This window comes from Passer domesticus, chromosome 2 (genome assembly GCF_036417665.1).
Source record: "Passer domesticus isolate bPasDom1 chromosome 2, bPasDom1.hap1, whole genome shotgun sequence".
In the NCBI taxonomy this organism is placed as follows: Eukaryota; Metazoa; Chordata; class Aves; order Passeriformes; family Passeridae; genus Passer; species Passer domesticus.
In genome coordinates this window covers 40,561,128-40,588,956 of record NC_087475.1, presented here as the reverse complement: position 1 = coordinate 40,588,956, position 27,829 = coordinate 40,561,128, and the positions used below count along the sequence as shown (strand labels likewise).

General features: G+C 39.5%; 2 protein-coding genes across 4 annotated transcripts in view; one reads left to right on the top strand and one right to left on the bottom strand.

Moving 5' to 3' along the window:
- The window catches only part of UBAC2 (UBA domain containing 2), an 87,454-nt gene that overhangs the window by 13,232 nt on the left and 46,393 nt on the right, over positions 1-27,829 (top strand). The window lies entirely within an intron of this gene.
- GPR18 (G protein-coupled receptor 18) lies at positions 1,002-5,941 on the bottom strand. 3 transcript variants are annotated; one of them, XM_064408375.1, is made up of 3 exons: positions 5,708-5,762; positions 4,996-5,170; positions 1,002-2,413 (listed from the first exon to the last, which is right to left on the bottom strand). In XM_064408375.1, exon 3 carries the CDS (start codon positions 2,368-2,370, stop codon positions 1,405-1,407), a length of 966 nt encoding a protein of 321 aa, XP_064264445.1. In that variant the 5' UTR covers positions 2,371-2,413; positions 4,996-5,170; positions 5,708-5,762; the 3' UTR covers positions 1,002-1,404. The 3 variants fall into 3 exon arrangements, with proteins under 3 accessions (XP_064264445.1, XP_064264444.1, XP_064264443.1); XM_064408374.1 differs by lacking the exons at positions 4,996-5,170; positions 5,708-5,762 and adding an exon at positions 3,312-4,132; XM_064408373.1 differs by lacking the exon at positions 4,996-5,170 and having other exon boundaries at positions 1,003-2,413; positions 5,708-5,941.

The following is a 27,829-nucleotide window of genomic DNA, read 5'->3' as shown; positions in this document are numbered from 1 at the left end:
TGATTAGTTTCCAATCCATTAGTTTCATTTCCTCTGTTAACATGATTGCAACATGGCTTGCAGCACAAAAATTATTGCTGTATTTGTTCAGTCTAAATTGTTTGAATCCATTCAATTTGTAAAAACTAGAATCAGGTTGTGCTGATTTCTGTCTTAAATCAGAAAGGCAACAGAACTGTAAATCATGTGCTTATGTTCCCTTTTAAATGCATATGCATTTTGTATTGGTATTTTGTATGTTTTTCAAAAATTGAGTGCCAGAGCTTGTTACTTACTCCTTACTTACTTTTGTGCTTGCAGCTGAAGTTCTTAAAACTGTAAGGTGTTCAGTGGTTCAGTTTTGCATAGCCTTTGTTTGAGATTTCTGCACTTAATAAAAGATGTGCATATTACAGTAGGGCCACAGAGCTTGCAACCCTTTGTGATTAAACTTTTGGCAGGTGAGATCACAGAGACTTGAGTTTCCATGTGTTGTACACTCTGAGGTAATAATAAAAGCTCTTGGAGTAAGATTTTTATTATTAAACACTGTATTAGACCTTTTTTTTATTTCTGCTTTTCCAGTGCATTTATTGAAAGTATCTAAAGACTGATGTATAAGGGACAAAAATCATGTGTTTGATATTATAAAAGTACATTTTTTTTTTAGTGTGTGAGTATTCAAAAGAAGTTGAAAGCTTGAGTAGCCAGTGCTCCTGTTTGTTACCTAGAGTTTATTGCTAGGACATAGGCTCCTAATGTGTCTGGAGAAATTAATATTTTCCTATATGTAAAAAGATACGTTGTGCATATTTATGACACCTTGCTTTTGCACATCATACCCACAGGTAGGTAATGAACAGTTTAAACATTTTACCCTTTGATGGTATTTTTATGACTGCAGAATGTAGTAAGCTACAAAGGAATCTGCATCAAAGATGTTTTTAATTAAGTAAAAGATAAATTTTACCTACATATACCTTCTCATGAGGTCATAATGAATTTGATATTGAGAGAATGAAACTAATTTTAGAAATGTGGGATATACAGTAGTTTCAGGAGCATTTGATTATGCAAATATAAAAAATTCATATATGCATTGCATCATAATTCTTCAGTGTTGTCTGCTTTATTATATTAATAGTCACTTTCACATCTGACAATATTCACAGACATTTGAGGTGATAAAAGCATTGGAAAGTTTAACACTGATGCTAGATTTAGTTCATTTCAGGTGAAACAGCAAAAGATGTTGAACAAATAAAAAGAAGCGCAATTATTATTCCGATTCCATCGTATTTACAATGCAACATATATATCTGTTATCTTTGGTTATAGAACATCCTTCTGTGTAGCCCAGTGCTAGAATTTGGAAAAAGAATCCCTTGTTTACATTGTCAAAGTCCCCTGACATTTTTTCTCTTTTTATATCATTTCACTGTTCATATTATTGAGTGATCTCACACTTCCAGTTCGAAAACTTTTCCTGCGCATGCTTCGAAGGTAATTGCGATACAGGATTACGCTGATGACTCTTGCCTGGAATTGTTTGGAAACAATGTAGTACAGTATAACATCCAAGCACGTACTGAGATTCATGAGGAAGGTGGTAAAGGCTGCCCAGGGTTTGTAACTTGTGTTTTCATCTTGCAGCATCAGGAAGGCAAAGCAGATGTGGAAGGGTACAAAGCAGATGAGTACCTGAGCAATCAGAGTAACTATAATTCTTATGGATCTCTCCTTGGCCTTAGGCTTCAGTTTGGAAGTCTTGCCATGAATAAAATTATAAATAATGACTAGGTAACACCCTATCATGATAAACAAGGGGATCAAAAAGAAAAAAATCAAACGACAAAAATTCAATGTATTTACTTCCTTTAAATGGATGATGTCAAGCATTTTCATGCAGGTAGTGAAATTTGAGGCTTGGTCTGGATCAGATCGTAAAAACACCAATGGGGATGTTGTTGAGAGGGTCATTATCCAGATTGCAGTGCAAGCCAGCACAGCTTTTTTTGTATTTTTTAGTTCTTTGACATGTTTGGGCTGAACAATAGCCATAAATCTGTCTACGCTGATAAAAGTCAGCAGCCACAGAGCAATGGCTGGATAAAACACAGTGAAAGCCCCGAGGATCCGGCAGAATGTATCTCCAAAAGGCCACTTTTCTGTCCCATGATAGATTATCCGAAAAGGCAAGGAAAATATAAAAACCAGGTCAAGTAATGCGACATTCATCATATATACAGTTATAGTTGTTCTCTTCTTGGTTGTGCAGCTGAACACCCATAGTGCCGTGGCATTCACCAACAATCCCACTGTGAACACAAAGCTGTAGAAGACCAGTGATGCAATCCTGTATTCTTCTGGGTGGGAATTTTCTGGCATCATAGTTTAATTAAACTTAGAATAGTTGTTGGACTCCATAAATCCCCTAAAATCAAAAAAAATATTGGAAGTTATTCTCAGTCAAATAAAAACTGTCTTTAAAAACAAACAGGAAGATTGTTTTAGGATAGTGTTTAGTGATGAAACTATTGTTTAGCTCTGAAATGTGCTTGTTTTGTTGCTTTTTCTGACTACGAATACATTATCATCCTCTGAGGGAAACATGTATTGTCAGACTTGTGAAAATAGTATTTATAAGCATGTTTTAATAAAATATTTTAATTACTTACAGGGTCTCTTAATATAAGGAATCAAAAAGTCAAGATTGACATTTCAGGTGTTCATCAGTAGCTGATAGTTATATTGAAATAGCTATATCTGAGCTACGACAACTACTTTCTAAAGAAAATATTTCTTCAAGCTGTCTCTGTTAAAAAATTCTTGACTAAAACTAGTTATGAATAGAAACAAGTCAGCATGGCATGTAGTGACATTTGGATATGCAAAGAGTACTGACTTTGCCTTTTATCTGTGTAGGACCTACTTAACTCCCAAAAGAGCAGGTGCTTGCTCTTTAAAGACATTTATAAAAACTCTTTGAGTATCTGCCTAGTTTCTAATAGAGTGTTTAATCCTAGGGCATCAGAACCACCCACCCAACATATGCATAAAATTATAATAGATTAATAGACTTGCTGTTTAAAAAACTAAAAAGCAGGAAAGCTGCACAGTCTCCAGTCAGGCCATAGGGGAACAGTATTTGCCTGGGGGGAAAAGTTGCTGTCTGGTGGCCAGCTACCCCAGAGCAAAGTTATGTTCCTTCATCCAGCTTCTTGGTCATTGGAGTTGGACATCTGAAATGTCACTGTGCAAGCTGAGGTGATGAGAGCTGAAGGAGAGGATCCCTGGTTTTCTCTGGAGCCCATGAGGCTGGCAGGCCTTACCTGGTGTTTGCATGAGTGCTTTGTTTAACCCTCACCCCCAGCACTTTCCTGGCTCTTGGTGTGGTCACAGTTTCATGACTGTATGTGGGAGGGTTCCTCTTGTCTGGCCTTTTACCCAGCCCTGTGGCAGCTTTGTGAAGAGGAGGAGGAACAAGTTAGTTGTTTGTCTGATCTTCCCACTTGTGACAAACAGCCAAGGAAGTTCCACAGTATCTGTTAGGCACCAGAACAGTTCTCAAGAGCAGAAGGGTGCATAGGTCCTGTGTGTTTTATCTCCAGAAGTGAAGAATGCATTCAAAACCATGTTTATTGTTACTGCCCATCTGGTTAATGCTTTCTCTGTAATGTTACCAAATACTTTCTCAGTGCTACAGGAATGCATAGGGGATTGAACCAGTGTTTATTAATCTGGCATCCTGCTTTGAAACTGGCAGATACCAGTTGCTTTGGAGAAGACTACCATGGAGTAAATAACTTAAATATGGCCCGTTAAATCTTTATGTAGGTTAGTTTCTGCCTTGAAATATAAAGTTTGGGCTTTTCATTTTCTTACAGTTTTCCAATTTACAGATATGTTAAAGTTATGCATAGAAATATTTAACCCTTAACGTCACGGTCTTTTTTTTGGCCATACAAATGAAAAAAAGGTGTGTTTTTGTGCTCAGATGAGGATATTAGAACATGCAACAGAATTTGTTTTGTATGGGAAAGGCCATGTATGTAATACAGAAAGATTTGGAGGGCATCTGTATAAATGCCTCTCAAATTCCTCATTGCATGAAGAACTCTAAAAATAAGAAAAAGAAAATAAATAATGCTAGCAAACCTTATTGAAGGTTAGATGGCATATGCTAAAACCTATTGTGAATGTGCTAGCAGCATAATTAAAATATTGTCTGGCACACTGTTCCACTTTCACTACTGTTGCACAAAATTGTCCAAATGTTGCTTAATATACACCTCCCCCACCGTGCACATTGTGAGTTTTTTCTCTTCTGTTATTTTTTCTCTCTTGCTAGTGATTGTGTTTGACAGTGCAGAACTACCAAGCTCAATGTCCTGAGTGATTTGGCAGATGAATTGAGTAGTAATGTGTAAGACAGGTAGAATAATCCACTTAAATATTAAGAACCATCATGGATTTTAGTTTCGGTTTTGCTCGTCTCCTTTGGACTTAGAGTGACTATATTTATTTCTGGTCAGGTCATGTTTTCAAAATAGCCAGTAGCCTGATTTTGGTAGGAAGAGAGGAAGCTGAATCTGGTGTGATATACTTTTCATGCCTTGTTTGCTAGTTATTTCAGGTTTGTGATAGTTTTGAGATATATAAAAGAACTGACCTGCTCTAAGAGAAAGGGTTTGTTGGGTTTTTTTGCCTTTTTTTTTTTTTTGCTTGGTTTCTGGAGACTGTTTCCCAACTTTGTGAGTTTAAATGCATGCCAGTTAATTTTTAAGAACCTAAAATGTAGCATTTATTTAGGTAAGAAATATGGAGATTTTTTAAAAGCATATGTTACCTATCTGCATTTATACACAATTTGAGATATTTTGCTTTTTCGTTGGTACTTATCTGCATGGAGTTCAGGTCGATATCTCTCAGGTCAGCCCAAGCATATCTTTGGGTGCTTCTGGGTGGATGGTTTTGCCCTAGTTGCCATTTTTCATAATGGGAACATTTACTTACTAGTATTGGTTAAAGCACTTGCTGAAGAGCTCTTGGAGTCACTGGTTTCTGGAAGACTGGTCTGTATTAATTCTAAATGATTCCTCTCTTGTTTGTCTGTATGTTTTATCAGTCTTCTTATTTTTTAATGATCACTGACATTCTGAATGTGAATTGTGAAGGCCAGCTATGTGCCCTGTATGAGAACAAGACGTTGACAGCAAAATTAAATCTTTTCCTCCAGATTCTTAATGTGTGTTATGTAACAGGGTTCCATTTAAAGAACCATGTGTGTGTCTCCCTTCCCAATCCCCCTTTTTACTTTGTCTGTCCCTTATCTTTGGTTGCATTTCCCCAAGGAGAACATGGCTTTCAGTGAAGCACAGAGACACCAAGTAACATGATCTCCTGGTTTTTGTTTCATGAAAACAAACATTTTTATTTTAGTGATAAATGTACTTACCAATGTTTTCATTCATTGCATACTCTTAAAATTTTTGTTAAAATCCTAAACAACAGTATTTATGGTACTATGCTTTTACAAATGCAATCATTTTTCTTTAAATGTTCTTTATAGAATGCTGCTGATATTGTGAAAGTGCATTAAAAATTAAATATATTTTCATTAGTTCTAGAATTAATGCCCATGTTCTGCTTCTGGGCAAAGTCTCTTAGCAATATATATGAACATCCAAGTTATTTTGTTAGCACGGCATAAGGGATCATTACTCACCTTTTGTGCTCTGCAAAATTTCTTCAGAGATGCTTCTTTCATGGCCCCAAATCTGTAGAAGGTTTAGACTTCCTCTTTGCTCAGCTTCGCTTAGTTAAAATAGCTCCTCTTCTCAGGCAGGAAACAATGACGTAATCTCACTAGTGTTGAGCTCTTTTATTGGTCATACTTGAAAGTTACTATTTCACATTGGTGTGGTGTCTGTGAGCTGGTATTTCTATTACCTTTCAACAGTCAAACTTTTGTAATATTTCCAGCGTGGTCAGACTGGGCTGTTGTGCTGCATATATTTTCAACTTTTAATGTTTGTGGTATAATGAAAGCATATTTTACGTTAAAGTTTCCATAGAAAGGTATCTGCAAGAATACACATCTTGGTTATGCATAAGTTTCTAATAAGCACAATGTAAATGTATTTTCAGTGGAGCATAGTCTGGTGGAAATCCCCATTTTATTTATATTGCCTTGGATAGTAGTCAGTCTGAAAGTGACAGAGAGTCACTGCATTTGAAATGAGAAGTTTGATTCACTTGAATACACAACTTTTTTATGCCTGTACTTACAACACTTTATTAACACAGCAGCAATATTTCTATTTTTTATTTGCTGTCTAAATTAATAACATGCTTATTTATGAAAAGAGGTTTTAGCCTGTGTTAAAATGGAGTAAAATCTCTCAGCTGTGTCACTGCAACAGACATCTCAGGTGGGATTGGAGTATTCACAAAGGATTATAAGTGAAGAAGACTAACTTCCTATGTTTTCTCTATCAACTTCAGAAAAGCAGTTTGGAGAAGGAGTTCATTCCATGTTCTCTGTAGAGTGCTTGTTGCTTCAGGTCTCTGGCTGCAGTCTTTGGGAGGTGGTAGCAGAGACCTCTGTGTTGAGTAGGGGAGCAGTAATGCTTTGGTCTCCACCTGACATGTAGTCAAGAATTTGCCAGGATGTTCACTTGGTACCAGAAGCAACAAAGTCCTACAGTTCAGAAATTGCCAGAGTCAGATTTGTTTGTGAGAACATCTTTCTTTACTGACTATAAAACTAATGTAGGTAGGTGATCCTCACTTAGTACTCATGGTAACTTCTGGGAAAAGAAGCCCCTCTCTACTGGAGTAATGTAATTTATCTCAGCTGAATGGGTTTGCGTTAGTGTGTAGGTTAGTGTGATGGTTAAAGTAATTAAAGGGAGGGGCCTGGACATGATTTTTGGTGTGTATAGATTACCTTTAAATATTTAGGGTTTTTTTTCTGTTCAGGTGAACTAATATGAAACTTGTTTTTTTATGATCACTCCAAAGGCCTTTTAAATGCAGTGAGCTGCAAATCCTACCCAGATCACCCTAGAGAAATAGAAATCTATTTAAAAGTGCTTAATATTTTAGGACTAAGAAGTATCTTAAAAGGACTAACCAGTGCTGAAAACTCTTCAGTGGCTCTATCATTAGTAAAGCAACTCCAGAGCATGCTTCAGCAGAACCATGCACTGTTTTCAACTGTTCAGTGAAATTCAGTGCCATATGTATATGTTCTGGAAGAGAAGAACTGTTCTTTTGAACTCTCCTAGGCAAGAGTACTTTATTTTGGGAAAATATACAGAAGTGTGGAGGCACCTTCCAAACTGAACTGCACTGTGAATGCAGTTTATGCATTTATGTTTATGCAGTTTATGTTTATGCCAAAATAGGCAAGTGGACAGCTAGTGCCTTCCTTAGCAAAAGAGCAAGTACAAAAGTGATTCTGGGTTTAATGGTAAGTGGGCAAATGTTGAATTTGGGATCAGAGAACCTGTGAGTTGTCTCTTGGCTTGTTGTCTTCTTGGGGGAGGGTGGAAAGTGTGACCTCTGGTAGCTGTGTCATTTTGTCTGGAGGGTGGCTGATGTTCTGATCCTGCAAGGGAGGTCATGCCTTGTGAGGGCAGCTGGAATCAAATCCCACAGTTTACACAGGTGGCTAACAGCAGCCCAGTTGATTTTGCTGGCAGGTTAACCATCCATCTGGTTTGCTGCAGCTTGTCAGTCTGTGTTCTGCTTTCGCTCAGGCTTTTCACAGCCTTCCTGGTGGAGAAGAGGCAGCCAAACCTCTCTGTTGCTTGTAGGCTGGCAGGCCTTCCCCCAGGCGTGGAGAGGTAGCTCTGTTTGGCAGCAGGAGGCTGAAAAGAGGTGTTTGCAGTACCAGCAGTTGCATACTCCCTGTCTAGGTGCTCAGCTGGCTGCAGCTACAGGGTGATAAGCATTTGCAAGTGAACACCCAAGTCAAAAGTTGCACTGCCTGTGGTTTATGAGAGGCAGTGGGCTGCTCTGCAGTGCCACATTCCCCTGTTACTTTGGTTTCTGCTGTAGGAAGCACCTGGCTCTATTTTTATTTCCTTTGCTGTTTTATCAGCTAGAAATGGGTGTCTTGCATTTGTTTCCCACAGATGGGTGAGTACTTCCTCTGCTCCAGCTTCTACTAAATTAAATGCTCAGTTCCATCTGGGGTCTTCTTTTGCTATTCTGAAGTTCGAGCAGTAGACAAGGTAATTTTTGTTGCATTATGTTGTGCTAAAGCTAGTTTTAAGTAGTTAAAAGCTAAGCCAAAGTATTTCCTATCTGAGGATAAGGCAGAGTGCATGTGGTCTGTTATGGTGTCTTCACTAACTTGCAGTAAGCTTCAGAAGAAATGAATTTGATCTCTTGCAACAGCCTCGAAGTGCAGCACTGAAGAGAAGACCTTCATGCCATTGCTTTTGCAGAATTAATGTACTGCTGGGTCTTTCAGTGGTTTAGTCATCTTACAGAAAAGTCTGGTTTTCCTGTTCATTTACTGTGTAATGTAAACTTTGTCCAGCTGATACGGAAAAGTTCTGCACACAGTGGGACAGAAGGATTGCCCTCTGCCTCGGTTTGGTAGGGAGCTGGCTTGAGCTCATGTTCTTCTTCTCCTTTCAACCTTTCCACTGATCTATTGAAAAGAAAGAACTGAAGCTTCTTGCATGGTTCACTGCCCCAGTGGTGCAGGAAGCAACTCTCCCATGTCAGTTTGTTAACTTACCGGCTTGCTGTTGTGGGTGAGTTCACATTCACTTTTGGGTTACTGTTTTCAACCTTGACGAGAACTGGCCTCGTTTTTTATTCCCATACTGTGGTCATCATTGTGGATACTGAAGAATAAACTACTGGTTAAAAGTTGGCACTGAATGCATAAAGTTATTGCAGTTGTTTCCAGTTTTGCTGTGTGTGTTGCTCAGAGGCTGCGTCATGGCATAGCTGTCCCTCCTCTCCCACTTGTCTGTGTGGGGGGGTATAAATGCAGTGTGCAGCAGAGCTGAAGGAATGGAAAAGGGAGCAGCTTAAGAAAACTGCAGCCTAGTTAGCTGTACCTGACATGCCTTATTTACTGTCACATTTTGCTTTCTGTTCCCTGTTTTACTCGTACATGGTATAGTTTGAGGAAGGAGATGTTTTTTTCCCTTAAAAAAAAAAAAGGCAACATTCCATGTTTCTCCTGTGTTCATTTCAGTTTTTTCCTACCCCTCTTCCCTTCCCTTCATCTCCCTGCACCAACTCTCCTACAGCCAGGACATACCCTGTGTCCTAAATAGCCAAAACAATATACAGTGCATCTGGCCTGTAGTTCATCTGTTTATCACTGTCAGTCAGCTGTTGAAAGAAACAATACTTCAAAAATTAATTAAAATGAAAGTTGAATCTCTGAGGTGTCTGTGACAGTGGGGTAATGGGCTGGAGACAGTGGTCTTTACACACCAGAAATCTCAGAGTGTCCATAGCCTAATATTAGCTCATGGCAAATACCAACATGGCAAATACCAACACAGCTCCATGCTCGTTGATGACCCCATGTTGCCTTTGACAAATTCCTGTGTTCTGTTTTTTGGGAAGCAGCTTTCCTAATTCAAAAAGTGCACAATTCTCATGACAGATATTTAACAGTTTTTTTAAAAGCAGCATGAATGCTCAACTTTTTTATTTTCTTTTTTGAAACCTCCATTGTCAGGAACTAGTTAGTTCCAGTTTGGAAGTGTCTAGGAGAGAGGTTTTTTTTCCCAATACTCTTTCCTTACTAAGTATGTTGTATGTGGTGTTTTTACTATTAAACTGCTCTTAAAGGTCTCAGGTGCATAAGAAGTATTGTTCTGAAACTTGATATGCCTCCCAGGAACAGAGTTAGTGTTTCAAAAGAAATGTCTTATTTGGAGCTGCATGTACTCAGATTCCTTTGATGAAGTCAAGTGCAGGAGTAGGGAGAGTTCTTCTGACTCCTCCAGAGTTCAGGAGTTTGGACAAGCTCTGTCAGTAACTAGCCCAAGTATATGTTATCAGAAATTAAACAATTGAAAATTGCTACGTAGGCTTTAGCAGACCAGTGAAGGGTTTAATCAAAAGTACCTGAAGTGAGAATGGGCTGTGTGAATTAGAATAAGCACTTCAAGGGTGCCTTACAGTGTGTTGCCCAGCCCTGGCAGGTAGCTTGCTTTGCAGAAGCGACGATCTAATGCTGTTCTGCCTGCACCACCTGTCCCTGGCACAGGTGAATAAGCAGCAGCGTGTTGGGGTTGTGAAGCTTGGGGTGCTGTGGTGCAGTTGAGGTGACACGAGAGGAGCATCAGGATGATAAAGGGGCTGACATAATCCAGACTGGGACAAAGCAGCTGCACAGCAGTGAATCTGGTTGGTTAGGAGCTCTGCTGGGCAGGTTTGCTTGGTGTGTAGGCTCAGCATTGTCCTGGGAGGGAAATGAAAGAGCTGCTGAGTGTGAGTGTGCTCAGTGCACCAGAGCACCAGGACAATGCCAGCTTGTGCTCTGAGCTGGCTGTGGTGGACAGCAGAGCTGGCTGCAAGCAGGTGATTTCAGAGTCACTGTCTTTTCAGGTATGGAGCTAGGTCCAGTCAGAGAACTCTGTATTTCCCAACTAACTGTTCAACTACAAAAATTATATCTGTTTTACACACACACACATTAAAGGGATGAAAGGGATGGAGCTGAAAATCCTGAGCTTTATCATGACAACAGGCCTAGGAGAGTAAGTCAGGGCATAAATCTGAAGTTCAATCATTTAAGCAGCTCTTTTCCTTATGTAGAGATTGTGTTGGTAAAAGTGGTTTTAAGATAGGATGGAGCAGTGAAACTGAACTGAGACTTGTGTGTTCCGTATTCTCTGTCACTTTCATCCTTTGCCTCCAAATCATACTGCCTGTCAATGTTTTTTTTGTTTTAGTCTTAGAACATCTGGGACATAACCTTCATTTGCTTGTAACTGAACCATGTGCTCTCTGATCTTTGAGGACACCAAATTCATATCACTTACCCAAATAGCAGAAATGAGAGGGAGTGCAAAGCTTGTTTTGAACAAGGAACGGTGAGAGAAGAAAGGGCAGTAGAGGTGGCAGGATACATTTCTGTATTCCTTCTTCTTTCAAATTTGGCAGCATGTGGAGGTAACCATAAGAACTGAACAGCAGTTCTGGCTGGCTCTGAACCAGCAGCTGTGGTTCACAGTGTTCATTACTGCCTCGATGATGTAGTTTATTTCCAAGGTAATGGGGCCTAACCTGTCACAGTTATTGAATGAGTGATTGACACAGTGTCTTGTAGTAGTGATCCTGGATCTGGCTTCTCTTTAACTGCCTGACAGTTCCTGGCCCAGTGCTTGTACTGCCCGGTGTTAGGATTTCTGACTCTGGAAAATGGGATTTAGCTTCAAATACGAAACAGTTGGGTGAAATGGTTTTGACCTCTGCTGTGGTGAGGACTAATTACTGCATCAATGCTGCCATCTGCAGATCTTCAGCAAGCATAGCAGCTCACAGAAATGGCTAATGGATTAATTCCTTTATACACCTGCATTACTTAGCCAGTTTTTCAGGAAAACTGATTATAAAGAATGAAAGCCACTTTGTCTCTCCTATGAAACGGACATACCATGTGATGTGGAAGCTGTGAGTGTTCCCATAGTTGTGGAACTTAAAATTCTGTTATTGCTCAAATAGTTACATTTCATACAGGTCTCACCTTTGCATTTCTGTTTAATTAATTCTGTACATTAAGAAAGAATTCTGAGAATGGGTTGTAAGCAAAGACTTTCTTACTGTCCACAGTCTGAGTTTATCCTGAAAAAGTGAAGAATTAGAAGACACCTAGTGGTGGAAGAGAAGAAAGACTGGAAACATTTAATAGAAATTGAGCAACTAATAATAGAAATTGAGAACTCTGTGTTTTTAAGCTACTCTTTCTGATTTTGGTGTTGTATTTGTCTGATATGTCTTTATTAAAATAAGATACAATAACAATGACTTTCTTTGCACAGCATTCCATTTTTTTAGAAGGAGTGTTCTGAAAGTTTTATGATTAAATTATTTCATGAGAATAAGCAATGGCTTCTTTCCTATGTGTGGGAATAGGGGCCTCCTTTTTAGTTTAGCAGTTGACCCTTGAAGGTTATTTCCAGTCCACGTGGGCATGATCAAGCTTTCTTTCTGTCGTTACTGGCAGCTTGGGGTTTTTTTCCCCTCTCTTCTCTTCCTCTTTCCGGAGTTAGGAACACCTTGTTTGTTCGTCATGTTCAGCCATAGTAAAGAAAGACAGGGATGTGGAAGTCCCCTTGGAATTTAAAAGGAAATCCTGCATCTAATTGTAGATGTCTGTGCCAAACAATTCTGTACAAATTATCATTTCAGCTATTGTTTGAAAATTGGCTCACTGCAGTGCCCTCTGTCATTTGATCTGAAGGGAAACAAGCTTAAAGGAGTCATTGCATCCTAGAAACATCAGTTGTCTCCTGTCTAGTTCTGCTACCAGCATACATTGCTACATTTTGTTTTAAGGGTCTGATATCCTTTCATGTAAATGATACTGTCCTCCATCACAGAATTAACTGCTTCCATTCCAGTGATGTTCTTTGAATCTCTTCCTTCTCCCTGTATTTGCAGGACAGTTAATTTTTGATTGCAGTGGAGGAAGAAGGAAGGAAAATGAATGACTAATTCTTCAGAGCGGTTGAAGACATCGTTAGTGTGGGGAGATATTCTGCCTTTTGCAAAATAGAATGTGGTGCTATGATTCCTCTCCTAGGACAAATGAGAAGGGTAATGAAGTAACTTCACAAAGGAGGTCTTGCAGTGACTGATGCTTTAAAGAAACCTCTTTTGATTTACCAAAGTAATGAACAGAAATTGAATCAGTAAGTTCAGTGGTATCTAAGAAGGTGCAGTTGTATGACTGAGACTTTAAAGAAACAAATGTGCATGAAACAGAAAATATTGTGTATAGTTAGTAAAAAAAGTATTGCAGTTGTTTCTCTAAAGAATTTAGAAATAAAAATGTCTCTTTTTCATAGTTAAACACCCTTGAAGACTTTCGGTTAAGTAACAAGATCTTTTAAAATTTCCTCTTTGCTTTTATTTTATGCTTACTGAATACTCTCCTTTTGTGTAGTCATCACTTTGCTTCAAATACCTTGGTCTGTAGTTGAGAAAAAGGGTTATATGGTGGTCTTAATGGGGAAGTTTGTTTTGCAAAGAAATCACTTTTCTGCTACAGCTTTTCTATTTTGTTTCTGTTTTATCATGAACAAGCTAAAGAGTTTCCTGCCAGCAATTTGTGCCTTACAATACTTACTCATTGGAAAAGTGGAACTACAGCCATGAATCACAAGGAGGTGTGAATGGTCTCTTGACCAAAAAGCGCTAAAATGGTGAAAAGCATTTTAATGTTCAGGTATTGTAAAGTAAGCCAAACTATGTGAATGAGATAAACATTAAAACCTTCCTTTACTAGTCTTCAGCCTTTGAAGATATGTTATGATGTCTGTTACAATATCAATATCATAATGTGGTTAGAAGAAATTTTTTTTTTTACCAAGAATACAAAAGTAGTTAAAAAAATGGCTCAGCTAAAAAATAGCACAACATTTACCAATAATATTTACTGTAGAAGAGGCTGAGGAGTAGCCAATAACAACTGTTCTACAGAATTATGCTTAAAATATTGAACAGGGGATAGATGAGTCACAGTCTGTATTTAGCTTCAACTTACTGTCTCTACCATGAAAATAGGTCATAGTAAATGAGGCAAAAATAGCTTGTGTGCTTTGCCACATAGGTCAACATTAATTGCTCTACTTTGGCTCCGCTCTGCCCAAGCATTATGCTAAATACAGATCCTGATAAGATAATTTAATACTTGTATCAGATGGGAGCTGGGAGTGAAGACCCTCTTAACCTCTTCATCCCATCACATACTGACGTGTGGACTGGGTGATCTGGGCCATTAAATGTTGGAGTTCATAGTGCAGTGAAGGATCAGATATCAGGAGATGGTAGGAAAAGCTACAGCTGTCATTCATGTGTGGTGCCCACCTCTCTCTCCCCCGTACAGGCAGTTGTCATGTAGCCAGACTTGTCCATGCAAAGAATTCTGGGAGACTGATGCTCACCCAGGTGGTTCTCTGCACTTTTTACTCCAGAAAATATTAAACAGGTGACGTTACGGGAGCTGTAAGCTCAGGTGGCATCTGCATGTTTTGAAAATATTTTTCAGGTGAAGTAAGAACAGCTGTGAAACTAACAATGTTGAAAAGCAAGTCAGTGAAATCATAACCCTTGAAATTCAGGTGTACAGCATGCCAGGGTCTTGGATCACTACCTATCAAATATGTTTTCTCTTAAGGCAAGAAGTTTGTGGAATAAAAGTATATATATTAGAGTTAAAAGCTATCTCCATTACAAGTTGGATCATTCTCAGTATAAGGTTCTGCTTTTGAGGTTATATGGGTCTGAAGGGCCTCTTGAAGTAGCTGCTTTTCTTAAATGAGATTGCCTGCTCTTCTTGATTTGAGTGCCTCACAAGTGGCAGTTTACCAGAATAAGTGTCAAGATCCTTAAGATCTGCTAGACAGCTCTCTTTAGATTCAGAAAAATTATAAAAGGCTTGGCTGTCCCCCATAGAAGCATGAGTTTGCTTCCAGGCTATCCCTGTCCAGGCCTGGTGGGCAGGCACTTCACTCAGGCTGGGGTGTGCAGCCTCACATCCTTCTGTGAGTGCTTCAGTGAGCCCCTTGGCCCTGTGTCCATAAGTGATGCTTTGCTCCTTGCTTGCCTTGCACACGGGCATAGTTTGAGAGAGAGAGTGTACAGTGCAGGTAAAGCCAGTGCCCATGGGATTATAGCCTATAAGGAACATAGTCACAGATTTCTATGGCCTAAATCAGGAACCTCCTGTGACATCTTTCGAGGAGCAGAGACCTTGTGTCTTTAGTTTGCCTATCTGTATATCAACTAGGCAGCAGCTTCAGGCTGGGTGGTCCCTTCATCCATCCAGGTACAGCTTAAAGCTGACAGTGCCATGGTGCATTGCACAGGTGTGAAGGGTGAGCATCACTCTCCTGCTTTGGTTAGGCATCATTTGGTGGAACTGACTTTATGTGTTGACAAATTATTGAGAGGGACTTCGAGTGCTTCAGTTGGGTGTGTCATGAGCAGGAAATCAGAGCTGCTTTAAAAATGTTTTCCTCTGTTCTGGAACTAGTCAGATATGTGGACACCTTTTCCAGTTTTCTGACAATACAGAGAGATTGGTCAGGATGTAGATGAATTAGCTGTGATGACAACATTGCATCTGAGGGGGAGCTTTCGTTCAGGACTATCTCAGCTACTAGCAAGGCAGTCACACCACATCTACTTTGGTTTTGTCATTTTTTTCTGGCCTGGGGATAGCTTTTGGTTTTGGTAAAGCATATCTGCTAAGTCCTTAAGTGGGAAACAGTCAAGAAGAAGCAGTTACTCCTTTGTAGTTCATAAATTAGCTGATTTCCCATTGGTATGAGACAAAATACGTTTCTCAATTTTAAAATTTTTGTTCAGTTTTTTAACTTTTTTATTTCTGTGTCTTGTACACTTAATAAAATTGATTCCATAAAGGGATGCTCACCATTAATTTCTGTGCTTTTCTGTGGAGATCTTTTCTATTTCTTGTCACCAGGGGTTTTAGCAAGGGCTTGATGAGTGGTGGTTTTGCTTGTTTTGCCTTCCCTTAATGACACTTTTTCTTAGTGAGATGTTCTTTTGATGCAATCTTGCCTCACACCACACCTCTTTGAGCCTGTGGTCACTAGCTTTTTTCACCTTTTGACAGTGTTTTGGTCATTGTGTCCTTTGTCACAAGTTTGAAATAAGATTGAGGCTTGTGTGGCTGAAACAGTAGAACATCCTGTGCTTTTCCTCTTTTCTTTTTTAAGATTTCCTCAGAATTCATCCCACATTCTTGTATCACTTGTCAGTAAATCAACCTGCTGGTGTTTCATTTACACCTTCTTTTTTTAGAACTGGGCATTTCTTTACCTTCTGGACATCAAGCACTTTTTTTATTTTTCTAAAGGTTGTTCAGGAGTATTTCTTGCTTCTTCAGTGCAATAACTGTACAAACTGTTTAGCAAACAGCAGACTGTGAGGTGTCGGGACAAACACAAGGCCGGGGCTGCACAATGGGATCACTACGTTTCTTCTTCAAGTAACTTTTTTTTGGGCTGTGGTTAGAAGAAGTGAGTCTTTGCAGCAATCCCAGTGAATGTTCCTGCAAATATTCATTCAAAGGAAAATTCTTGCTTATAACTGGAGACAGGGATTTATTATCTGTCTGCGTATCTCTATCTTCAGATCCACTTCTGAACTCCTGTGTGTCAGAAGTTTGAGGTAAGCAAATGGAAAAGTTTGGGTGTGTTTCACTCCTTCTGCACTATATTTAACCAACAAGGGGAATAGACAGTCAGGACTCCACCTTTCTGGCATTAAGCTGAAATGTCTTTGTCCTTAAGTGCTTAAGTAATGAACTTCCAGACTCTCACTGATTAATCCCATTGGAAAAAAAAATATTGCGCCAAACATGTATAGTAAGGACTCGTTTAAAGTAATTTCTGCTTAATGCAGGACTGATTGCGAAAAGAGCTGAAAAAGTAAGGGGACAGGATCAGAAAATGAGACCAAACATATTTAGACACTTGAGGGAAATAGGAAGATCTTAACATATGGGGCAGAAGAGCCAGAGCAGTGGTAGACAAAAAATACCCATATCAAATGCAAAGTGACACTTGGTGAGTGCAAGGGAGTCTGAGGCACCTGAACTGAGGGCTCTGACTTGTATTCAACTGATGGAAAGAGTGGAACTTGTTCAAACCATAAGCATGGTTCCCAGCCATGTTCTCCACTCCTCTGCCAGTGCCTTGCATGGGAGGCAGCAAAAACAAGCACACATGGGTTGGTTTCACCTGCTGTGCAGAAGGTGCAGTTTTGTAGCAGGGCTGAGCTGGTTGAAGTGGAGACTGCTGCTTACAGAGCAACCAATTGGCTGTCACCTGTACTTTTCTGTCTACCACTTGCAGCACGAGTCATCTGACTTCTTACAGGCAGTGAGATCAGGAGATAATGTTTGGAAATAAAATATATATACGCTTATGTTTTGTCAGGGATCATTTCCCACCAGCTTAAGTTTTTAAACCTGCTCACTTCTGGGGTGGATGCATACCAGCACCAGAGCAAGGAAAGTGATGGAAACGTGTAGCTGGAAGGTAGAACAGGACTTTCTCTTTCCATTGCTCTGTACCACAAGATTCACAGTTGATTACATCAGCCCAGCTTCAGGTGCCTGATGTTAAGGCATGCATTGCTGCAGAGTCGGTAACCCCTGACAGAAGATGAGGGTAGACGAGGCAGAAGACCATAACCTCTGACCTGGGGTTCTCTGTGGTGTATCAGAAGCACTGATTTTGTCAGAGGAGTCATTATCATCCAAAAGCTCTGCCCTATACAAAGTTGTGCCATTCAAGATATCACATGTAATAACAAATGCATAATCAGGTGTTTTTTAAGTGTATCAAGATTTGCTGAGGATTTTGAAGGTGATCTTGAAATGTGGCAATCCAAATGTAGCTCCATTTTCACATTAATTAGAATACTTACCTCTGCCTTGCAGCTGCTATTGCACCTCTCAGATAGGCACACTTATGTTAAGTAACAGTATTTAGAGGATGAAAGGTGTGGGAGGTAATTTGGCAAAAAGTAAAAAAAAATTACCAGTGATTGAATGTGTCTGGAAACAAGATGAAACATCTTTGAAAGGCTTCCCTGAAATGATCTGTGCTTTTAAAATTCAGAGTGTTGAGTGGCATTTGTAATTGCAGGCACTCATCACTTTCACACTTAGGGTTTAGTTGCTTTTGTTAGGTGGAAAGTACCAAGCATGGTTTGAGATCTGAGAACTAATTATTCCAATTGGAAACTGGTCTGCCCTGCAGCAAGATTAATCTCTGTGGTCAGTATTCTGTAAGCAGCTTATGGAGGTAAACATTACATGTGTCTCTGCCAACCTGGCTAAATAATGCCAGCTGTCTTAACTCTTTTTGAAGATAAATGAGCTGTAATTGGATTTCTGCACTGGATAATTTTAAACAAGGGCTATTAGAAGCAGTAGTTGTTATGGAGAAACTCTACAATAGGCATATTATGATAAGATATTGCATGTCTCTGAGCAATTTAGTATTTGTCTGTTAAAATCAGGGTAGCAGATGAGGAAGAAATGTGCTTTGGTGAGGCAGTTTTGATTTTTTTCTTGTTATGTGTGAGCAAACAGAAATGGTAATGAAGTTTGGGTTGAGTTGGCCGGAGGGGAGGAATGGCACTAATGAGAGTTGCACAATGTTCCAACATTGTCAACTTACTAAAAAAAAATTAAAAGAAGGGAAAAGATAAATTGCTATATTTTGTATTTCAACAGAACTTGAAAAAAATAAAAGCAGACCTTTTTTTTGTAATAATATACTTAAAAGAAAAAGTTTACATTTTAGTCAAATTGTTTCTCTTTACAAACAGTTTTTGTAAGAGGGAGGTAGATATTAGGAGTGGAAAACATTAATTTGAAAATAATTTTAGCCACTCAGCTGGCAATCTTTGCTTATTGAAAAGTATTAAAAGCTTAAAACTGAAACCAAGTGGGGAGAGCAAATTGTGATGTTGCCCCACAGTATTTAATTTGCTTGGTGTTGTTACCAAAGACCAGCAAGTGGGGTTTTTTGGAAACCACAGATAAGAGTCCTCAAATAGTAAAATTTGTTTTGAATTAATAAAACACAAGTTTATTTAGTTTCTGATGTGTTTGTGAATTTTTTTACACCAATATTTAACCTCTTATAGTGGATACTCTGCTTCATACATAAACTTTAGCCATTTTTTCCCAAGTTCATGTAGTCTTAAGTGGTGGTTTCATTTTTGTGTGTTCTTTACCATCCCTACACCATAAAAGGGAGAATTTTTTTCAATTTTTTTTTGTATTATAATTCCTTGTTTTCTTACAACCACTACTTGATTACAGTTTTTCTCAGATAGAGCACTGCTTGATTTTCTCTCACAGGTTTTAAGATCACTCCGTTTGGTTTTCCATGACTAGTAATTTGCTTATGTTTTTATTCCTTTTTTATTCCCCACAAAGCCTTATCATTAGTTTGTTTTTTTATTTTGCTCATAAAAAAATAATTTATTTAAGTTTTTTTAACTTAGTGGCTTTGGTCTTTTTGATTTGATGGAATACTTCTTGGAGGAAAAGAATTACAACTCATCCCTTATCCTCCTGGTATTCACAGTTGGAAAGGTGATAAATAAAATACCAAGGAGGTCTTTTGCACCAAGGAAAGAACTGAATCCCTGTAAGAAAGGCACAAACACTTGCAAGGCAGATAACTCTTTATTAATAGCTTAGAAAAGCCAATAGCAAGTTATGAAATGCTGCATCTTTTCCAATGCTGGGAACAAGGAGATGTTACAGCACTGGCTGGACCTCGGGTCAGGGGCAGCACACAGTGCAGATCCCATCTGTGGGGAGGTTCACCAGCTCTGACATCACTTGTATTCCTTCAGGGTCTTCTCGCAGTGCAGATTGATCAGTCACTGGCAGAACCCAGCAGGGAGTAAGGACATGTCTTTCAAGACTCCCTTGAGCAATGTACATTCTATATCATTAATAAATCTGCAGTCACAAAACTGTTGCAGATAATTCATATGAGCAAAACATTACATTATACACATATACTTAAGTGTGCATTGACTACACATTGGGTAATTATGTATTGAGTGTGCATATAGTGATTAATTATACTGTTGATTAGGTGTGTCTTGATTAAGCAGTGATCATGTAGTGTGTGTGATACAGAGGCCTGCAGCTCAACTAGTATTATGTGGATTACTGCCTCTTCACAAATAGTGGTCCACTGCTGTCTGCTACAGTAGGTAAATCATTATTTATAAGGTTATTTCTGCAACTGCCAACATTTTGGTTCAAAATACAGCTGATTTTTTGTTTTCTTATCAATTGAAGAAGTATTGCTTTTCTAAGCAAAGGTCACTTAACTAAAATAAAATTTGCTTTATAGTTCTGAGGTGCTCTGCAATTCTCAGTGTGTCTGCTGGTACACCCTGACATTCTTCTCAGGCCAGTGCTATCAGCACCCTGTGTGTGGAGGAATCCTGCTGTGAGCAGTTGTGTTGTATCATCTGATGAATTGGAGTATTAGTCATGGTTCTTAGTTGCTTAGACCATTTTTTGACATGTTCACAAAGTTGAGTAACGCTGAAAAGAGAGTAGCAAAACCAAAACATTTTTCTACTTGTGGATCTGTGGTCAGTGAGGCACCCTTGTTTCCTGTTTTTGTTTGGGACTAGAAAGTGGCACTTCTTGGAAGAGCATTAGAATCAGATTTCGGAGAAATTTTTTTTTCTTTTTTTTCTTTCTTTTTTTTTTGTGTAATGAAGACCTTATCTGGACCATATGAAAATGAGACTTCATCTGTAGTTAAAATACATTATGGTATTACATTATGGTATTAACTCTTTATTGATGTCTGTTCCAAAAATTCTTTTGTGGGCATTTAAAAATTACAAATCTGATCATTAGTCACTTAATTTCATTGGGAATTTGCAAGCTGCAGCACAAGAAGCACTGCAAGGGGATTGTGATGGCAATAGTGCTTCACTGCTTGAATAGAGGGGCTGAGCTGTACAGTTAAGTGGCCCCACACCACCAGCAGCCACACTATTAGGAAGGCAGGGCTGTAGCCAGAGGAATTAATTTTTCCAAGTTCAGCTTCCTCATGCAGTAGAGGAAATGTATAGAGACCTTTTGTGGAGGCAGTGAAACCAGCTCAGACACGAGGAGGCATTTCCTTGACCCTGAGCTCTCCATCTGCAGTGGTCCTCAGCTGGTTGCTCAGAGCCATGAGCCTCTGGGTTTGCCAGCTGTGGGCAGCTCTCCATATGCTCTTGGGTGTGGCCAAGGGCCTGGGATGTGTGTGCTGGCTGAACAAGTGAAATGGTGCAGGAGAACAGCAAGGAGGGACAGAGGTGACCTGGCTGTACCTGGAGTTGTGAGCTGCCTGTCCTGCAGTCACCCCTGGTGTTTGTGGTCATTAGTTTTGGTGCTGGCATCTGAGAGTGTTAGTTTTAGAGCTTCTCTTCTAGCTTTTGGCTTAAAAGGAACATTTCCCTTTCCTTAAAAGGAAAAAGTGTAAAACACCTTTGCTCAATGATATTAATACAATGTAATCTATTGTGTCAGTAATTTCAGATGACTTGGTTGTCCTGGCACCTACTCCTTGTGCATTTAAAATAGTTGGTTTGCCCCTATCTGAGTGAATGAAGTAAGGTTCTGGTGGGTGTTCTATGGCTGGCTATTACCCTCAGGGCAGAAGCCCAGCGGGGAATGCCGGCCGGCCAGGATAGCTCAGCGAGGGGCTCAGGCAACCCAGGCAGCTATAGTGATTTGCAGTCAGCTCTTTAGTGATTTCAGCTCTTTTAGCTCGCCTGGGGCCGTCGGTACCGCCGCCGCAGCAGACGCAGAGAGAGAGGGAGCAGCGCTGTGTGGGTTCCGCAGGGTTCTTTTATTGGGGTCTCCGCGAAGGGTCCATTGACAGCTCTCCTCTGCCGAACCGGGCAGAGTTAGGGGTTTTTATACCTTACAGGGGTATTGAAAACTGTCCAATAGTAAGGGTCAGGGGAAAAGTGACCTATGGATATACAGGGAGATAAACAGGGTCCAAAAAGGCGGAAGAGAGGGGTTTCTAAAACCTTAGTCATGCTGACTTTGGCATTTCCTAGCTCAGGCTTCTGATCGCCAGGGAGGCCGTGCAGGCCTTGTGCCTGCTACAGTGTTCAGGCTGTTTCAAATAGCTGGAATTGAGAATACACTGCATTTATTTTATTTGAAAGACAAAACTAAAGAACTGACCCAGAGAATTGACCCAGAATTGTCTTTATAATCTGACAATTTGTGAGGAATCTTCAGTTGTCCCTTTTTGTCAAAAATGCCTCATATCACACATGCAGCTGGTTGGGGAACTTCATCTCTCCCTGTCCCAATGGGGACAATGATCTGCCGTTATTACTTCTAGACAGAGTTGCTGTAGCTGTCCATACTTCAGAGCTGTGATACTAAGACATCTAGTACTTAGTCCCTTGGTATCAGTAGCTGCCAATAAAACACTATCTGGCTGCTCTTCAGGCTGGTGAGTTGAGAATAATCAGTCTTCAGCATCTCTATATTTAAAGTAGGCTGCCTTGGAGTTAAACTAACCACAACTTCCCTTGAAAGTTATGTGCCACAGGAAGGATGAAACTGCTAAGCTTAGCTGATTAGAGGGAGGAACACAGCTCTCCTTTTGCATGGTATAAGACAATGCATACTTTTCTGGAGGGGATAGGATAACCACAATGTTGCTGCTGTCGAACAGGTGCAAAACTTTTTTTTTAGTTTAGCCCTTTGCACAACATCTGTCACAACTGAGGAGAAAAAAAGAGGAAGAGGAGAAATTCATACTTTTGCAGTGAGGAAAAATGAATGCAGTTTTGTGAAAATAAATCTATGCCATGTCTTGACCTTTCTTTTATTTTAGGAGGATGCTAATGACAGCATTTTGATAAGGGCATAGGTAGAGGACAAGACAATAAGATTTTAAAGTTACATAATTTGCTAGTTTTATTACAAGACAATTGAGTTTCATGTTGCTTTCCTGTCTAACTTTGACCAGTTTGCTGGTCATAAAGGAGGCAAGTTGAAAGGAGCCACTGGGGATTATGTTGCCCAGCCCTGAATGTACCAATTTCAGCATGGCTGTGTCAAATCAAGTTTGGAGTATCTCTAAGGACAGATATTTCAAAGGCTTTCTGTGGAACTTTTCCTAATGTCTGACTAACCTCATGATGAAAAAATGCTTCTTAATGTTTAATTGGTCCTTGATTCAACTTTTGCCTGTTACTGGGTGTTGCCATCTTTTTTGTATCCCTTCCCATTAGGCAGTTGCAGATAGCAGTAACATCTCTCAGTGTGAACCATCTCAGTTCCCTCTGCCTCTCCTCCAGTAGCATGTGCTGCAAGCTCCTTCCACATTTTTGGTGGCAGTCTGCTGAGCTTGTTCCAGTATGCCAAGTATCCCTCTTCTACTGGGAAAGCCAAAACTTGGTACAGAATTCCAGGCATGATTTCACAAGTAGCAAATGGAGGGGAAAAAATTCTTTTTAAACACAGCCATATTTGGCTATGAGGTCACACTATTAGCTCTTCTTTAACCTGTCTACCAAGAGCCAGAATTTTTTGCCAATCTGCTTTCTAACCAGGTCATGCCCAGCCTCCACTGCTGTGTGGGGTTATTCTAGCTCGGTTCTGCATTTGGCTTGCTGAACTTCATGAGGCTCATGTGAGTCCTTTTTTCCAACCATTTGAGGCCCAGTTCTTCCTTATTTAGTGCCTTGGAGCAAGGTTACCCAAATTTGTCAGTCATGTGGCAAGATCCTAGTTCAGAGAATCTTTATGCTAATATGGTAAGAAAAGTAGATCAGTATGCTGTTGACCTCGTGTGTATAGAGATACCCTGTTCCCTTCTGTCACACAGCACAAATACAGCTGGATTCCCATTCTTTATTTATACTTGCCTTCTTTCCTTCTTTAGAGTTTGAATGAAGTGGTGAACAGCTGTTACCTGACTGTTCACAGATGATACAAGATAACTTGAAGGAAGGGGATTTGATGCAGGTCTGTAAAATCACAAGTACTGTGGACAGGGTAAATAGGGAGTCACTGTGTTCACTCGTTTCTGGTACAAGAAGCGAGGGACTTCAGCTGAAACTACCAGGTGTCACAAGTGAACAAAAATGGCTCCAGACACCATGGGTAGTTATTCTGTGCAGGTTCTTGCTGCAAAACGCTGCAGTCATGGATATTTTATTTGAGTTCAAAAAGGGACCAGACAGGCTGATGGAAGAAAACATTGATTGAGGGCTGTCATGTGCAAAGATGAGACATCTGTCTCAGGAAGTCCAAAGTTAGACATTGCAGGAAGCCAAGGGAGTATTCTGAGGGGAAAAAAATTGAGGAAATATATCTTAGCATTTACTACACAAACAGTAATTCCCATTTTTCTTCAGAGAAGGGTTGCACCTTGGCTGAGTGTTTGTATTTATTTTGTACCACAGTCTTAGTCTTCAGGCTGCAGATTAGCCAAGACTGTATTAGGAAATACTGCACTCAGATAAATTTGTTGTTTTTCAAGTAATTTGTGCGTCTGTTGACACACTGGCTCTGTGTTGAGCCAGCACAGTGGGATACTGCTGAATACAACCCCTAGTTTATATTCAGTTGTTCCCCTGCTCTGTACCACAGACATGGTGATAGAAGAGAGCAGAGTATGTCACTGCTTTTCAGTTCCTCCAGAAGTGGTTGTATAAGGCAAAGCTTTTCTTCTCTTTCTCTTCAGCTGCATGCTATTTATTTTTGCCACGTTGCAGGCTGTCTCATCGGTTTATCGGAGTCTCTCCATTCCTTGCTTATGTAAAAGCTTTTAAATTTCAGAACAAAATTTCCTTAAATGGAATATCTATTTTAAAAAGCTCAAAACCTTCATTTTTTATGCTAATGAGTTTGCTGATTTAAGAGGAGTCACTAACCACTTTGAAGAACTGTGTTATTTGTGGTAGCAGGTATACAGCTTCAGAGAGTTGCTGTCAGTGTCTTTTGCTAGATGACCATGGTGCTTACAGTTTCCTCATCTATATAGCTTTCAGAACCACAGACCTCACAGTCAGACAGCAATCCCCTGGGAAATACCTGTCCTCTTCTGCTGGGACTGTAAGCCACAGAAGACTGCCTTCTTTATCTCCATTTCAGTTAGTCTTCAATACCTTAGAGTCCAAGGCAGCTGAGGGTACTTGCACTATTACTGATGAGTTTTATGTTCCCAGTGAAAGAAAATATGAAGGTACTAGATGCTCTTCTGCTGGAAGTGTGCGAGTTTTGGGATTTTTCCCATGGTGCACCTTTACTTGATCATATGTTTGACAGTAGATGTCAATCCATCTTTCTTTTCTGGACTTGGACAGAGACAGCCAAAATATACCAGTTGGCCACCATCATAATTTTTGCTTCCTATATGCTCTGTCCCATTCCCTACCAGGTAGGTTTTGAGGGAGATGTCAGCAGTGGACATGCAGTGTTAGTACTAGAACTGGGACTCCACATAGTTGGAGTCCTCTTAGCAGCTGCCTGGCCTGAGACTCCAAAGTTTAGAGATAAAAGAGATGCTGTTGTTTTTTCAAGAACATGTGTTTCAAGATCCTGACTAGACTTCAACCTCCAAATAGAGACCCAGTTTTTCTGAAATGCTCCAGTCAGATCCTCACAATGAACATGCCATTTGAACCTATTGCTACTTGTCAGTTGCTTTATTTGTGTATGAAAAACATGAAAGAGTTCTAGGTCTGTGTGACCATTTGCCAGGCTTTCACACATAAAGGAACAATGTCTAGAATGTATGAAAAGCTTTCCCCAAAGAAAAAGCTTATTTTTTTTCTTGCAAACCTCACACTACTTCAAGCCACAAGTTGGATAAGGGCATCATGGAGGAAACCAGTTGTTTGAGAACAGCTGTAACTCTTTACTCTCACTGTTCTCCTTTGGTCCCATGCGGCAGGTTGTTACCATCTCTCTGCTGATGGCTGCCATGTACCATGCCACAGCTGGTACAAGGAACAGCTCTCTAAATGTTTTACTTCAGTGCAGTGTCCCAAGCCAAGTGAATCCCTCACTGCTGCTTTTGGCAGATGACAGAAAAGTCTCCTCACTGACACAAGTGTGCTTGAGCTGCGAGTGCATCCTGACAAGGAGTGTGGAGGAGCAGTGGCATCAGCTGCCACAGATAGGAATTGTCATTGTCCACCTGTATGTTAGCGCTTGCAGCACTTTTGTCAGGAAACAGAGCTTATCTCAGCTTTTAAAAGTTTTTATTTTACTGGTTTCTTCTGCATTTGAGAAACATTTAAATAATGAGAAACAAGTAGCTTTTCTCAAACCTGTATCTAACTGGACTCATGCTAGAGCAGTATTTTGATGCTAAGTTAGCTGTTTGGGAATGCTGGTGTGACTTAGAAACAAAATCCAATATTGAAAATAACAGAATTGCTAATGTGAGAAAATGGGGATAGAGAAAGATGTTCAGTAGAAATCTTCACTTTGCTTCTACTTAGAAGAGTGTAGTTACCAGCAGTATGTGGTGTTTTAATACATATTTAAGTTGTATTTTACAGACAAATATTAAAAAGCTTTCTTGTCTTTTAAGATTTTATAATCACAGTTAGATGAAATGCATACTAAAAACTCAAAAAAGCCTAGTAGAAGAAAATTAGCTTTTAGCATTAGTAGAATAAAATAAACTTGTGCTGGTGAGATGTTAGCAATACATATATTTTATTTCTACAACTTCTAGGTATTCATGAGTGGTCTATGATTTTATCTGGTTACCATTTGCTTAATTCAATAGGAACACATTCTTAAATAATGTTTTAAAATAGTTTATTAAAAAAGCTGACAAAAACAGAACCTTTGAACATACAGAATAAGTAGGACTTCTCCTGATAAAAGTTATTCTTCTTGCACTGCTTTTCTGAAGCTGCATAGTGTCTTTTATAATTAGAAAAGAGAGAATTAGTATTTTAGAATTAGAAACTCATTTTTGGCAGTTTAAGTGGTATGAAATATAGGGGGTTTGTGGTTTCTTTGCCATAAAAGAATTAATTGTTAATTTAATGTTTCTGTACTGCTTGTCAGGTACGACCCTTCCGTGCTTGCAGGTAGGGAGAGGTCAGCACGTGAGGAAGGAAGGAATTGCAAAGATGACAAATGTGATATGCTTATTTGACTTCCAATACAACCTCAATGTCAGAAAAATACAGTTGAAATAAATAAAATTTGTTCTAACATGTGGCATAGCTTTTACTGATGGTTATCAGGCACTCTTTAATTTTCCATCACAACTTCCTGGTTGAGGTATCAAGTTGTGTTGGCCAGTGAAGGCATACTAATAAGATGGAACACTGAAGAAAAGATAGAGGGGCCAGGAATAAAGTAGGGAAGGAAGCTGAAACGTGACGGAAGGGCACATCAGCAGGAACCCAGGGCTTACATCCTGGATTCTCAGCTGGTATTGAGCTGATTCCAGCAGGATGTGTTTAAGTCATTTGGTCTATTTCCTGAGCCAATTTCAGCATACCTAAAGGGGTCCCAGATACACTGTATGAAGACATGATGGGAAAACTTGTTCTTTCCCAGCCAATTCTGCTGTTCTCATTTATTGATCTCTCCAGTAAACAGTGCTTAAAGAGAGGTAGCCATCTCACAACATCAGAATTAATCCATTAATTTACTTTTTGAATGGTCTCAACTATGAACATTTATTCAGGTTTCTAAAATGTTTGTCTTATGTCCATGTCTGACTTCAGCAGAAGTACTGAAGAACACTGTATCACTGTTCTTTTAACTGAAATGGTGCAGTTTTCATATTACAGTCTTGTGCTTCAATTTGTGTTTATAAATAATCTATATACAACAGGAGTAGAGAGAGACTTTTTACAATACACACTACAAAGGAAAGTTTTCCTATAGGAAAAGGAGTAAAGCGATATTACACCTTGTAAAGATGAGTGATTTTACATACAGGAGATGTTCAGTGTTGGGGAGAACCAAACAGTTCATTAGCTTTTCATGTGTTGTATTTGACAATGTTTATTATGTGAATTGTCCAATAAGGCATTTGTGCTCCAAATA